This window comes from Cynoglossus semilaevis, chromosome 2 (assembly GCF_000523025.1).
Source record: "Cynoglossus semilaevis isolate Cse_v1.0 chromosome 2, Cse_v1.0, whole genome shotgun sequence".
NCBI lineage: Eukaryota > Metazoa > Chordata > Actinopteri > Pleuronectiformes > Cynoglossidae > Cynoglossus > Cynoglossus semilaevis.
Genome location: NC_024308.1, coordinates 7,468,429 through 7,480,170, shown reverse-complemented (window position 1 = coordinate 7,480,170; position 11,742 = coordinate 7,468,429). Strand labels below are relative to the sequence as shown.

Below are 11,742 nucleotides of genomic sequence, written 5' to 3'. Positions count from 1 at the left end.
CAGGAGCAGATCACCAACGTGTTCTTCGATGACTGGAAGGATCTGGGAACGTCTCCTGAAGCTGACGACTGGTCTGGGAAGGTGTCCGAAGGTCTGACGCTCCATCAGGCCTTCACTGACCAGGTGTACACGAAGGACAGAAGAATCAGCTGTGTCAACTGGCACCCTGCTCTCTATGGTAAACTACAGAAAACCCTGTGTGAATGTAGTGAGGGAATGTTGCACTGCCAAATAATGCAACGTGAGAGATCGTCAGCTCTTTACAATTCCCTCATTCATAAAGCAGATCCTTTATTAATCACTCATTTACATTATTTTCCACCTGTCATCACCCACAGAAAAGCTTTCTTGTTTATAATATCATTTCTGTAACGTGAGTGTAACGTAAATATACAAAAGGATAAAGGTTGATCCAGTAACGTATAAAAAAAAAAGTTTTGTGTGGTGTGATTCTTCAGTGTCACTGATACACTGCTGATGTGTTTTTGATGTGGCAGGTGTGATCGCTGTGGCTTTGACAGAAAAAAAGGAGCAGCCCTTTACGTTTGATGCCAGACCCTCCCTTATTGTCTTCTTCTGCTTCTCTGATCCTTTTAATCCACAGGTATGGAAAAGCCATGAGAACGCTGCGTTAAATTGTTTGTTTTTTTGTCTTCAACTAAAAAACGGAGGAGGAATCAAAAGAATAATTTATGGGATAGTCTAAGGTGTCTCTGTTTATTCTGTTATGGAAAATCTGTCAAAACATATTCTGAAAAAATCCACAGGAAGGTTTTTTATGATAAAATACTATATTCCCTTTTCAAGGCAGCATTAGCACAACTTAGTCTGCAACTGAGTTTTTTTTTTAATTTCCCGAGATTTTTTAAGAAGATAGCTGATCTTATTTCCTTCAATGACTCCTATCAGAGAGCACTGCATTATCTTTCAGTATCTCATGCTACTTCTTAGCTATTCAATGCAACCAGAAGCTGCTCATAAGTGTCTGCAAAGTAAAAAAAACAAACAGCCATTTTTTCTTCATGTGCTGTGATTGAAAACCATTATTATGTTTCAGTAAATTTGAGAAAACCTATTGATTTAAATCGAGCCCTCGAATCAATAAAACTGATCTGCTAAACGACTCAAAAGAAATATGAGATCTGTATGACGTGTGTCTTCACTGGTGCACATTTCAGACTCTGGTTTCCATCTGCAGTCACATAACAAATTTTACTCAAAGCAAATGTAAACTAAATCAGGATTGAACAAAATCTCACACTCTTGTACGTTCTAGGTTTGTAGATTAAACGCCTAACATTTGTGAGAATGAATAAATACTCTCATGGCAAGAACCCAAGATGTGGATACTTTAACTTTGAAATCTCTCTGTTTGGTGCTTGTGTGGGGTTTTTTCAGTTGCTGCTGGAGTGTCCAGATGACATTTTTGCCTTTGAGTTCTGCCCATCGGATCCAAACATTATCGTTGGCGGCTGCGTGAATGGCCAGGTGCGGTCTCTGACTCTGACTTTAGTTTTTTAGATTTGCTCACTGACTCATCATGAGACGAGAATTATAAATATGTGTTTATATCAAAAACAAGCCCTGCTGATGTTCTTTGTGTTGTCTCAGATTGTGTTGTGGGACATTTCTGCTCACGTCACCCATCTACAGTGGACGCAGTCAGGTGGTAAAAAGGTCTCTGTGGACAATGAGACATTTGTAAGTATCCATGTGTTGTTTTCCACCTGCCGTATCAGCTAATGTAATCCTACAGCCAGTGATGATGTCAGAGTTTGTGTATTCAGGCTGAGTGAGTGATATCTGCTGTGAAAACAGAACGTATTCTTCAGTGGAGTTATACGACAGAGTGAGATGATGATACGTTGAATCGTACGCACCCCCATCCTCACCCTTTCATTAGTGGGGAATGCAGCGGCTCGATCGTCCTTTTAAATCCAGTCTCAGCGGTCGAAACTTCCACAACATGTACAAATGCCACGACAAGTTATCAAAGCAGGTTCATGTCATCACACAGACCAACATGGCAGTGAGGAACGTCCAGTGAATTTTCAAACAAACACCACAGTCGGACCTGTGAGAAAAAAGAAGAATCAAAGAAAGCTTTTAAGAATAAATCTCCTCTACATAACGTCCACTGTAAGATTATTCTTCTGTTTGAGGATAATTAAGTAGTTTATGCCCACGTGAAATGTGTTGTTTTTGTTATTTTTACATCAATTAGTTAAAGGTTTATTGCCCCAATTTGTGAAAATTACAGAGTATTTCCAGACTACCTTTTAGCATTCTTTGCTAATTTTAAGTTATTTTTTTATCTAACCCAAGCAATTTCTAAGACTACGATTACACACACAGGTTTTTTTATTTTTTTATCCATTTTTCATAGTTTTGCAAGTCTGTACATATTTTTGGGTTAGGGTTAGGGATTGCCATAAACATTGAATTTGGTCAATGTTAAGATATTTTCTATTCTTTCCAATTAACTTCTATAAATGTAAAAGGAGAAGAACGAGCTGCCTTTGAAAATAGAACTGAAGTCTGCTCTGTGATGACTACTTGTGTTTGTAATCTTCTTAAAATTCCTAACAGTTTCCAGTTTTACTTAACACAGAGAAGCTAAATGTGTTTGTCTTAATCTCACCAAAATTGAATGGCTTGAATTTAGTTAATTACCAGTTAAGCTAAAGCTAAAGAGTAAATTAGTTTAAATGCATCCATTTGTGTGCCACTTAATTACAGCCTGGAGAATCACAGCAGGAGCTGCTGTATTTTTACATTATACATTCTCAAATCTATGACTTTGTCAGGTTTAAAGGGGAAAAAAACCCCATAAAAAGAGGTGGGTGTGACCCAGGGGTAAACTAGCATCTGTGTCAACTTTTTTTTTATCTTTAATGTGTTGCATTTAATTGGATTGCAAATGAATCAAATGAATTTGACTTTGAAAAGCACATTAAATTAAGCCCTTTAACTTTTATTTAAAAATGAACTTTTTTGCTTATCACTATTTCTGTTAAGCCCTTTAACTTTTATTTAAAAATAAACTTTTTTGCCTTTCATTTTTGGGCATTTTTAGACCCTGTGCCAACTGTAAACACACTGGAAGTAGGTTTTTTTGTAGGGCTGAGAAAACCAGAGGTCCAACAACCACACAGAGCAATAACACAGGGCACAGATTAAAACCCATATAAACACCAAATATTTAACAACATTAGCCTCATAAAGCCTGACCTCCACTCACACCTTCCAGCTGACTGACATTTTTAAATAGACACATATGCCCCACGGCCCTGCCCTCATTTCCTTTGTGTGTTTTTATTGCCTCTACAGTGGAACAGCTGTCTCCATCCCTCTCCTCTTCACATCCTCCTCTACAGCTCTCTCTCCTCCACCTCCCTCCCTCTCTCTCTCTCTCTCTCTCTCTCTCTGTTCCGTTTGCTCTTCATTAGCCAGAGTAAACAGCATCAGCAGCACAGGCTCACACAGTCCAGCTGTTACGCCGACCCTCAGTCGACCACAGCGGTTTGTCCCCGTAGATAATACGGCAACAAATCAGATCACTGCCCTCTGCTGTGTTTGCACTGTAAACAGAGTTAACGGTTGAATCCGTCATAAAGGCAGGGCCGCGGCTGCACCTGTTGCTTGAATAGATGATGGGAAGAAATGACAAACTCTGCTAAATCTATTTATTTTTATATTTATTATGTTATGCAACAAGACATTAATATGCATTTACCACAATTTCCGGACTATAAGTCACACTTTTTTTCATCCTTCAGCTGGGTTTGCGACTTATACTCAGGTATGACTTATATTAAAATATAGAAATTCACATGTTTGTTATTTTCACACTGACAGCCGTTAGAGGGCAACTTGTTATACTCCGGAGTAACTAAGTCTGTAAAATACGGTATTTACTTTGAATAACTAAAAGTGAGCTAAAAAAGAAAAAAAGACAACAAAAGGAATAATATTATATAGACGTTAGTGTGTTGTTTTCTAAAACTTTGAATGAACTTGAATGAAAAAAGCCCATGTGCATTACTTGTTTTTTCAACCACTTTTATAGTACAATATCACTAAATGCAAAGTAAGTGTCAATGATCTAATCACATACACAGTGTGACACCTACTGTGACCTTTTATGTCTGACCTCACACCAGGACCTGACTGACATCAAAGAAAGTAAAACGCCTGTTGTCCGCTACTGTGCAGTGTCCGCCGTGGAGAGCAGCCACAAAACACGGATTACCGACGTCCAGTGGCTGCCGCCAACATTTGAGGTACACACAGCTGGAGGGGCGGGGGTTGGGGGGTTCAACGAGTGCAGCATCAGAGCTTTTCTTTTAGCCCTGCAGAGGAGCAGGTGCCAAATCATATATGGTCTTATTTCACCTGGTCTGAACTGAATCTAAATAAACTTGACTTCTATGAAGATTGATGCAATCTCTGATCAGGTGACCAGGATGGGCGTCCCAGTGGAGAACAAGTTCAACACCTCCGTTCAGGTCGTCTCCTGCTCTCCTGATGGGTGAGTCTCAGACAACAGGTCCTACCAGACTCACTAGTTAGTACTGGAACTAGTCAAGGTTTTTGTATGATATTTGTTCCCTTAGTGATCTGTTTGACGGTTTGTGTTCCTTTGTTTTTGTAACAGAACGCTAATGTTTTGGGATGTGCGTTTGCCAAGACTGCTGAGTCAGCACGCCGCTGAGAGGAAGCAGACCTCAGATGAGAAGGCCCACCTGACGCCCTACAGTGTACCTGACACCTTCAAACACCTGGACCGCACATGGAAACCTCTGTTCAGGGTACTGATGAGTCAGCCTTGTTATTGTAGAAAAATATAAAACTCAATAACAGGAAGTCCATTTTTACCTCAGCTCATTTCAACGCCTACTGTAACCTTTTGTTGCAGATGAAGGATTTTCTGTGTTGTTGTCAGCTCGTCTTAAGAAGAACAATAAATGTTTCAGGTTTCACTGCCAAAGATCAATACGAGTGGAGAGTACACACCTTTGAAGTTCAGCCTGGAACAACACTGCTGCGATGGAACCACAGAGAGGAGGGCAGGTGAGAGATCTTACCCTGCGGCAGCTCCAGAGTTAGGTGTTAGATTTACCTCCACCCACACTTCCTATTTACCGTTTACACAATAAACACATTTCTCTAACTGTTAAATACAAAATGCTTCATGTGGGCTGTCAATGACTCACATTTCAGGAAGCAACAGAAGACTTTTTTAAACTCATAATTAGCACTGGACATGTGAATGTGTTATAACCACAGCTAAAACACTGTGAGCCTTTTTCTCACCGTTCTTGTTATTATTTTATTAAAGTTTTTGCTATATATATGTGTGTGTATATCTATATAAATACACATATATCCATATATACTACATATATACAGCTATATATGTATGCATATATGCGTATCTATATATTTAAATATGTGTGTTTTTGTTTGGTGAACAACAGAATGGTAGCAACTAAAACTTTAAGGAACTGTCCTTCAAAAAGTGAGTGCCCCTTTATTAGTAAATATATGACTTAACTTTTCTATAGGTGAAGATTTACACTGCCTGCTTAATGACGGAGTGTGCTGTTGGAACATTTGCTTTTATCTGGCTTTATTCCTGTGAACTATGGCAATGAAATTTAAATGTTTCACATCAATAACTATAAGATTAAATTCTCAAAATAAGAGACAGTGTAAGAAAAGGTCCACTACTTCCTCTCTGAGGATCTGAAGTGTGCTCTTCACCTTTTTTGGGGAGGATCAGATTCTTTCCTCTGCTCTGGATGGTTGAACACAGTGATCAGTGGATCGGGGGGGACGCGACCCTCAGGTTTTGCCTTTCTCTGTCTCCTTCTTCCCTCCTCCAGTTTCATAGCACTTTATTAAGTGATTCCTCCCAAAACAATGCCCTCACAGTTGAGGAGCATTAGCCTCGCGACTGTCAGCCCTTTGCAATATGGTGCTCGGGCACCTTTGCCGCCACAAGACAATCTTCTGTGATAGTATGTGTAGGTGTGTGTGTGTGTGTGTGTCCTGGCCGGTCAAGAAGAGACCTGTCTTTGTCTGGTTGTAAGTCTGTCTCTGTAAACACAGCTTCACTGGCGGGTGGTTAGAAATGAATACGCCTGATAACTGAGGGGATAAATCTGCTGTTTTATTTCCTCAGACTGTTTGTTATTAAGCTCTTAATGAATACCTGTGTCGTGAATGTGATGGTGCTGCTTCAGATATCTGTCTAACTGTGTATTGATTGATAAAACACTCAACTGTCTCCCAGCTCCGATTTGAAACATTTTGTTCTGGGCTTTTTTCCAATGTCACTGCCAGAGGCTCTTCCACTGGCAGTGGTAGCCTCAGTCAAGAATCTCCACCAGACCATAGTTTTGCCAACGATCCAGTGCTGCGGGGGATTAAGGAAACAGACGAGTCGGTAACTGTAGCTTTTGTCTCATATCTGTGGACACATCTTAATTTGCGAGTGAGCAAATTTTGAATTTGTTGGATGGAAGTAATCTGATCTAATCTGAAGAAGTGAGGCTCAGGACATGACTGGGAGTGATCGACGATAAGGCAGTGTGTGAACGACAGTGAGGTTCTGTGTCGTCTCACACACAGTCGGGCTTTTGTGACGGAAAAATAGCCTTTTCCTTCATTACCAGCTCTTCCTTTCTTATAGCTCCCATTCTTTTTTTTTCTCCTCACTGGCCCTGTTCTCAGCACCAGTAAGAACAGTAGCCATATTTCACCGTCAGATTACAGCAGCAGTCACCCACTGTGGTTGCCCGAGGGACAGAATTGTTCTTAGAAAAACACCTTCTGGGCCAGACACTCAAATATAATAAAATAAAAATCACATATTTGTTCTGGGCCAGACACTCAAATATAATAAACACATTACATTATTACTTACCATATTTCACCGTCAGATTACAGCAGCGGTCACCCACTATGGTTGCCCGAGGGACAGAATTGTCCTTAGAAAAACACTTCCGGGATTCAGCTGTGAGCCGGGATTGGCCCTGGTGTTGGTTTTTATATCTGTCTTTACAAGTTTTGTTGTTCTTAAACACTGAAAATACTGTAACTTTAAGTCTTTCTAACTATCCTTCCTGTTCTTCATCTGTTACACAGCAACTCTCACTAATGAACCTGAATCGGTTTGTAATACTAGTATACTTTTTTTTGTTTGTTCTGGATAGGAGAAGCTGATGAAAATGATGAGAACTCCAACAACATCCCAAACTTCAGCCAGCTGCGAATTCCTTCAGCCAAAACCCTTCGAGCGCTGGAAGACATTAACACTAAACTCTACATTGGAACAGAGGTAAACCCTCAAATCCATCAACATAGTCCAACACAGAGGGAAAAAAAAATATTTTTAGCGTAGGAAACATTCCACAATAATTAAAAACAATAAATAATAAATAAAAAAACCACTCATCACATTATCATTACTCAATATATAAATACATATATAAATATGTTACTTAATATCTAAATACATAATCAGCCCTGAGCCAGATGGAGAGAAGTTCCAGACGTGGCCTGCAGCCTGGTCACTTGTGTGTGATACATCACACACTGTGCAGGTTTAGTCCACATCTGGTGTAATATGATTTATTGTGTGTATTATTCATGGGCAGGATGGAGAGATTGTTTACACCGACTGGAAACTGGAGAAGGATGATTCAGGACGACTGCACAGTGAGTTCTCTCCATTGTTGGAGCAAGTTTACACACACACGGCACTGACTCTCCTCAGTAGTGTTAGTTTTCCTAAAATAATGAGAGAAAATGGTCCTGGAAGAGGAGAATGTCAGGATAAGTGATTTATGGAGGGGTTAGTGCTTTTGGCCTCCAGCACCAGGTCCTGATGGAAACGCTCGGCTAACTTTCTGCTAACTAAGTCTTTTTTTAAGTAGTTTTTTTTTTTTTAATTTACTTTTTAGTTTTGCAACAACGTCAGTTGGAAGACGTTTTGTTAAATACAGAAACATTTGTTTTGTTTAGCTTAAAATAACATATTTAATGAGAAGAAAGTAAAACTGTCACCTGGTGTCCTCACCGTGGTTTGCTCAGCTGTGCCGCCTACACACGTCCCTGGATGTCTGTGGGTGTTGGTGAAGGGCAACTGTCTCTGTGGCGCAATCGGTTAGCGCGTTCGGCTGTTAACCGAAAGGTTGGTGGTTCGAGCCCACCCAGGGACGCAGATTGTTTTCAGGATATTTTCCCATTATGGGATCAATGTCTTTCAATCTTAATTATCGGAGAGTGCTCGGATGAAAATCTCTTCTGTTTTTAACCGACAGTCGATCTTTATGAAGTTTAAATTTCCCTCGTGTGTGTGTGTGTGTGTGTGTGCGTGTGCGCGTGGACTCTTAATGTGCCTTGGTTAATTGTTCACTCTAAACTTCTCATAGGTGTGAATGTGAGCGTGAATGTCTCTTTCTGAAGTCCTCCGATCGACTGTTGACCTGTCCAGGGGTGAACCTTGCCTCAATGCCTGCTGGGATAAATGATGTTCTGTTTTGTTTCTCCCCTGTTTCAGGTACCAAACCTCTTCACTGTTTCAACGCCCATCACTGGTTAGTGAACTCAGTGCAGAGATCACCTTTCTTCAGAGACATTATTCTAAGTACAGGAGGCTGGAACTTTGCCATCTGGAAGGAAGGCGTCATGGTAACAACACGCATCAGTGTGAAGTGTGATCAAAACACACACTCTTGACTCTTGACCCCCCCTACTCACTGTACACCCCGCACCACAGGACGGGCCCCTCATCTTCTCACACAGCTCTGAGCAGGTTTGTACTGCTGGATGCTGGTCCCTATCCCGACCTGCTGTCTTTTACATCGGGAAGGACGACGGCAGCATTGATGTGTGGGATCTGTTGGAGAAGACCAGTGAGCCGTCACAGGTCTACGCCCACGTCACCAATGCCAAAATTACCTGCATCAAACCCTGGAGCACCGCCCGTGAGTGTATGACGTCAGCAAAGAGTTCAATAATGGAAACAGTAGTGAAGACATGGTGTTGTTTCTATTCTGTTAACAGTAGTGAAGACATGGTGTTGTTTCATCTCATCCTGCAGTTTTTATGGTCATCGTAAATTCATACCTGGTAAAATCTCATCAAATACAACAGATAAACGTTTTAAATCATTTGCAAATGTACTGAACTACAGACTGATTGGACACCAACACAGTGAACTCCCTGTTTTGACCACCGTTGCTGGTTCATTTATTATCACCACCTCAGTGATGAGGTCCTGGAGTTCATTTACCAGATTTATTTGTTCCAACAGCCAGGCAGCATTTACTGGCAGTGACTGATGACGATGGGGTGGTTCGTGTTTTTGAAATACCAAAGAGTCTCTATGTGCCGTCCAGGAATGAGGTGAGACAGATTTTTTTCTTGGTTTTTTTTTCTGCATTTAACTACAAAAATCTTAAATCTACATTTAATGCAGTCCATACTCAGTCAAACTGTCAGACTCAAGAACACAATATTAAATGGAAGCTAATGCAATTGTTTATTGTTCATGATTTAATGTGTTGTATGTGAGTGAGGAATTATTGATGCTAATAAGATAATATATCTTAATAATAATAATAATAATATTTTTTTCAATAAAGTTTTTTGATATTTAGAGTTTGTGGTTATGATCATCTTCAAAAAAAAGTCTGGCGGCTACCAAAAGATTGAAATAGTTTAGAGCACCGTATTAATTGCTAAATTTGCTAAAATGGTTTGAAAATTCATAAAAAGTGATTTGTGTATCAAACATACTTCTGTTCTGGTCTTTTTTTTATTTTTCATGATAAACCTTCTTTAATACGCTGCTGATTTCACAGCGGAGCTGCTGATTGGTTAATCCCCCCTGTGTCTGTGTGCAGAGTGTGAGTGTGAAGAAGTACTTTGAACGGGAGGTAAACAGGTTGACGGACTATTTGAAGAGGCACGATCTGTGGTCCAGTCAGAAGAGAGAGGCTGAAGATCACAGGAAGGAACTGGTGAGTTTTACTGTTTGGTTCCAGACTGGACTTTGTCAGTTAAAACCTTCACAGACCGTCGCAAAAACACAACGACCTACACACATACACCACACACCAGCAATGATTCGTAAAGAGTAAGACAAGTTATTCAACATTTATTTCACAAGAATCAAAGAACAAATCTGGAAAGAATCATTTACTAACTAGCCTGATGAAGCTCCGTCTCCTCTTCTCACAGAGTCGGACTCAGCATCAGTTCCTGTTAGTCCTTTCATTTCATTTCATTTCTGACACTTGATTTTGGACACAGGCTCTATAATCTTAGTGCATCTTAAAATCTCAAATTTCTGTCAGGGCCCTTCTTTTTATCTTTGTATCTTTGATGTAGACGGTGCCCTCTTGTGGCCACAGAGGATAGGGTGTTAAGTTCTCATACATAAGTCGCTCTGGATGTAAGTCACAGGACCAGCCAAACTACTGAAGAAACACAATGTAGAGTCTGGTAAATATGTTAACCACTAAAATGTTTCACAGAAATGTTGCAAAAAGTTAAAACAGTTCCAAATGCTGTTTATACTAAAATGTTTATAGAGTTCAGGCAGGCAGTCAGTGGAGAGTACAGATTAATGCAGACTGTTATCGTCTACTGACTGAGATAAATACAGTTGTCAAGTTATCGGAGTCGGAAAGGCTGAGTTAAGTTGCCTTCTCTCTCTATTGTTTTTTTCCCTCATGTTTAATTCATTTAGGTGATTATTTGATCCTCTGCTCAGGGAACTGCCAGCGCCTGACAGTCTGTCTGCAGTGTAGAAAATAATACTGTCTGGTAGATGGCAGTAATTAATGCAAATATAACAGCACGATGGAGTAAAAATGCATTAGCAAAAAAACAAAAACAAAACCTGTTTCTCTTGTAACTGTCTCTGTAAATGCACCAATATGTCAATATGTCTTTGTATCAGACCACATTTGAACAAAGATCCATAAAAAGAGATTAAGATTGAAACAGAAGCTATTGTTTTTATGCACATATTAAGTTTATGTTGTCAGCAGAATTTAAAAACAAATATAAAATCAGAATACATCTTTAACTTGATTATTTTATCTCAGGTTCAATCCCAGGAGCCCATCAAAGCTGCGAGGCCGAAGGTGGAGACACAAGATGTGGAGACGAGGGACTACACTGATTATCAGAGACTGGAGGAAAACGTCCTGAAGAGCATTGGACCATAACCACATAGTGTTTTTATTTTTATTTTTTTTAATTCCTTTGCCAAAAAGGAAAAAAGTCTGTTTTTATAAAGGGAAATATCAGCATTTTAATATTTAATTTTTAAAAAAGGAGAAGCTGTAACAGGTCAAGACTGTGCACACACACACACACACACACACACACACACAGGTGTGTCTCAGCTGTGGTCAATCACACACACTCACTCCAGCCCATGTCACTTCTTCATGTCAGTGGATGTGAAAACCAGGCCTTCTGTCTACTCTTAGGTAACAATTCCAAACACTTCGTCACCACATGACACAATATCTGAGATTTTTCCACCTTTTAAATTAAATAAATAATAATTTTTTAATAAATAAAAAGTTTTTAAAAAACTTGTTGAGTTTAAGGGCTAAAGGTTGTGGGTTCAACTCTACCTTTTCACTTATTCCATATTGAGTTTTACACTGATGCCATAGTTATATATACCATATAAAAACCTGCTGTTATATT

The 11,742-nt window shown here is 39.7% G+C and overlaps 1 protein-coding gene and 1 non-coding gene across 2 annotated transcripts in view; both read left to right on the top strand.

Annotated features, from left to right (window-relative positions):
• dnai3 (dynein axonemal intermediate chain 3) overlaps nucleotides 1-11,742 on the top strand; it is a 17,594-nt gene extending 5,852 nt beyond the window's left edge. Inside the window, exons 8-22 of the mRNA XM_025054070.1 lie at nucleotides 4-178; nucleotides 498-604; nucleotides 1,399-1,488; nucleotides 1,612-1,701; nucleotides 4,164-4,283; nucleotides 4,458-4,531; nucleotides 4,658-4,811; nucleotides 4,977-5,073; nucleotides 7,221-7,345; nucleotides 7,665-7,725; nucleotides 8,570-8,700; nucleotides 8,789-8,996; nucleotides 9,326-9,417; nucleotides 9,918-10,034; nucleotides 11,127-11,742. Coding sequence (XP_024909838.1) covers nucleotides 4-178; nucleotides 498-604; nucleotides 1,399-1,488; nucleotides 1,612-1,701; nucleotides 4,164-4,283; nucleotides 4,458-4,531; nucleotides 4,658-4,811; nucleotides 4,977-5,073; nucleotides 7,221-7,345; nucleotides 7,665-7,725; nucleotides 8,570-8,700; nucleotides 8,789-8,996; nucleotides 9,326-9,417; nucleotides 9,918-10,034; nucleotides 11,127-11,249 — 1,764 coding nt within the window. The 3' untranslated portion in view covers nucleotides 11,250-11,742. The remainder of the gene's footprint in view (nucleotides 1-3; nucleotides 179-497; nucleotides 605-1,398; nucleotides 1,489-1,611; nucleotides 1,702-4,163; nucleotides 4,284-4,457; nucleotides 4,532-4,657; nucleotides 4,812-4,976; nucleotides 5,074-7,220; nucleotides 7,346-7,664; nucleotides 7,726-8,569; nucleotides 8,701-8,788; nucleotides 8,997-9,325; nucleotides 9,418-9,917; nucleotides 10,035-11,126) is intronic.
• On the top strand, nucleotides 8,155-8,228 carry trnan-guu (transfer RNA asparagine (anticodon GUU)). The gene has a single exon. It is a non-coding gene; the product is annotated as a tRNA-Asn (tRNA).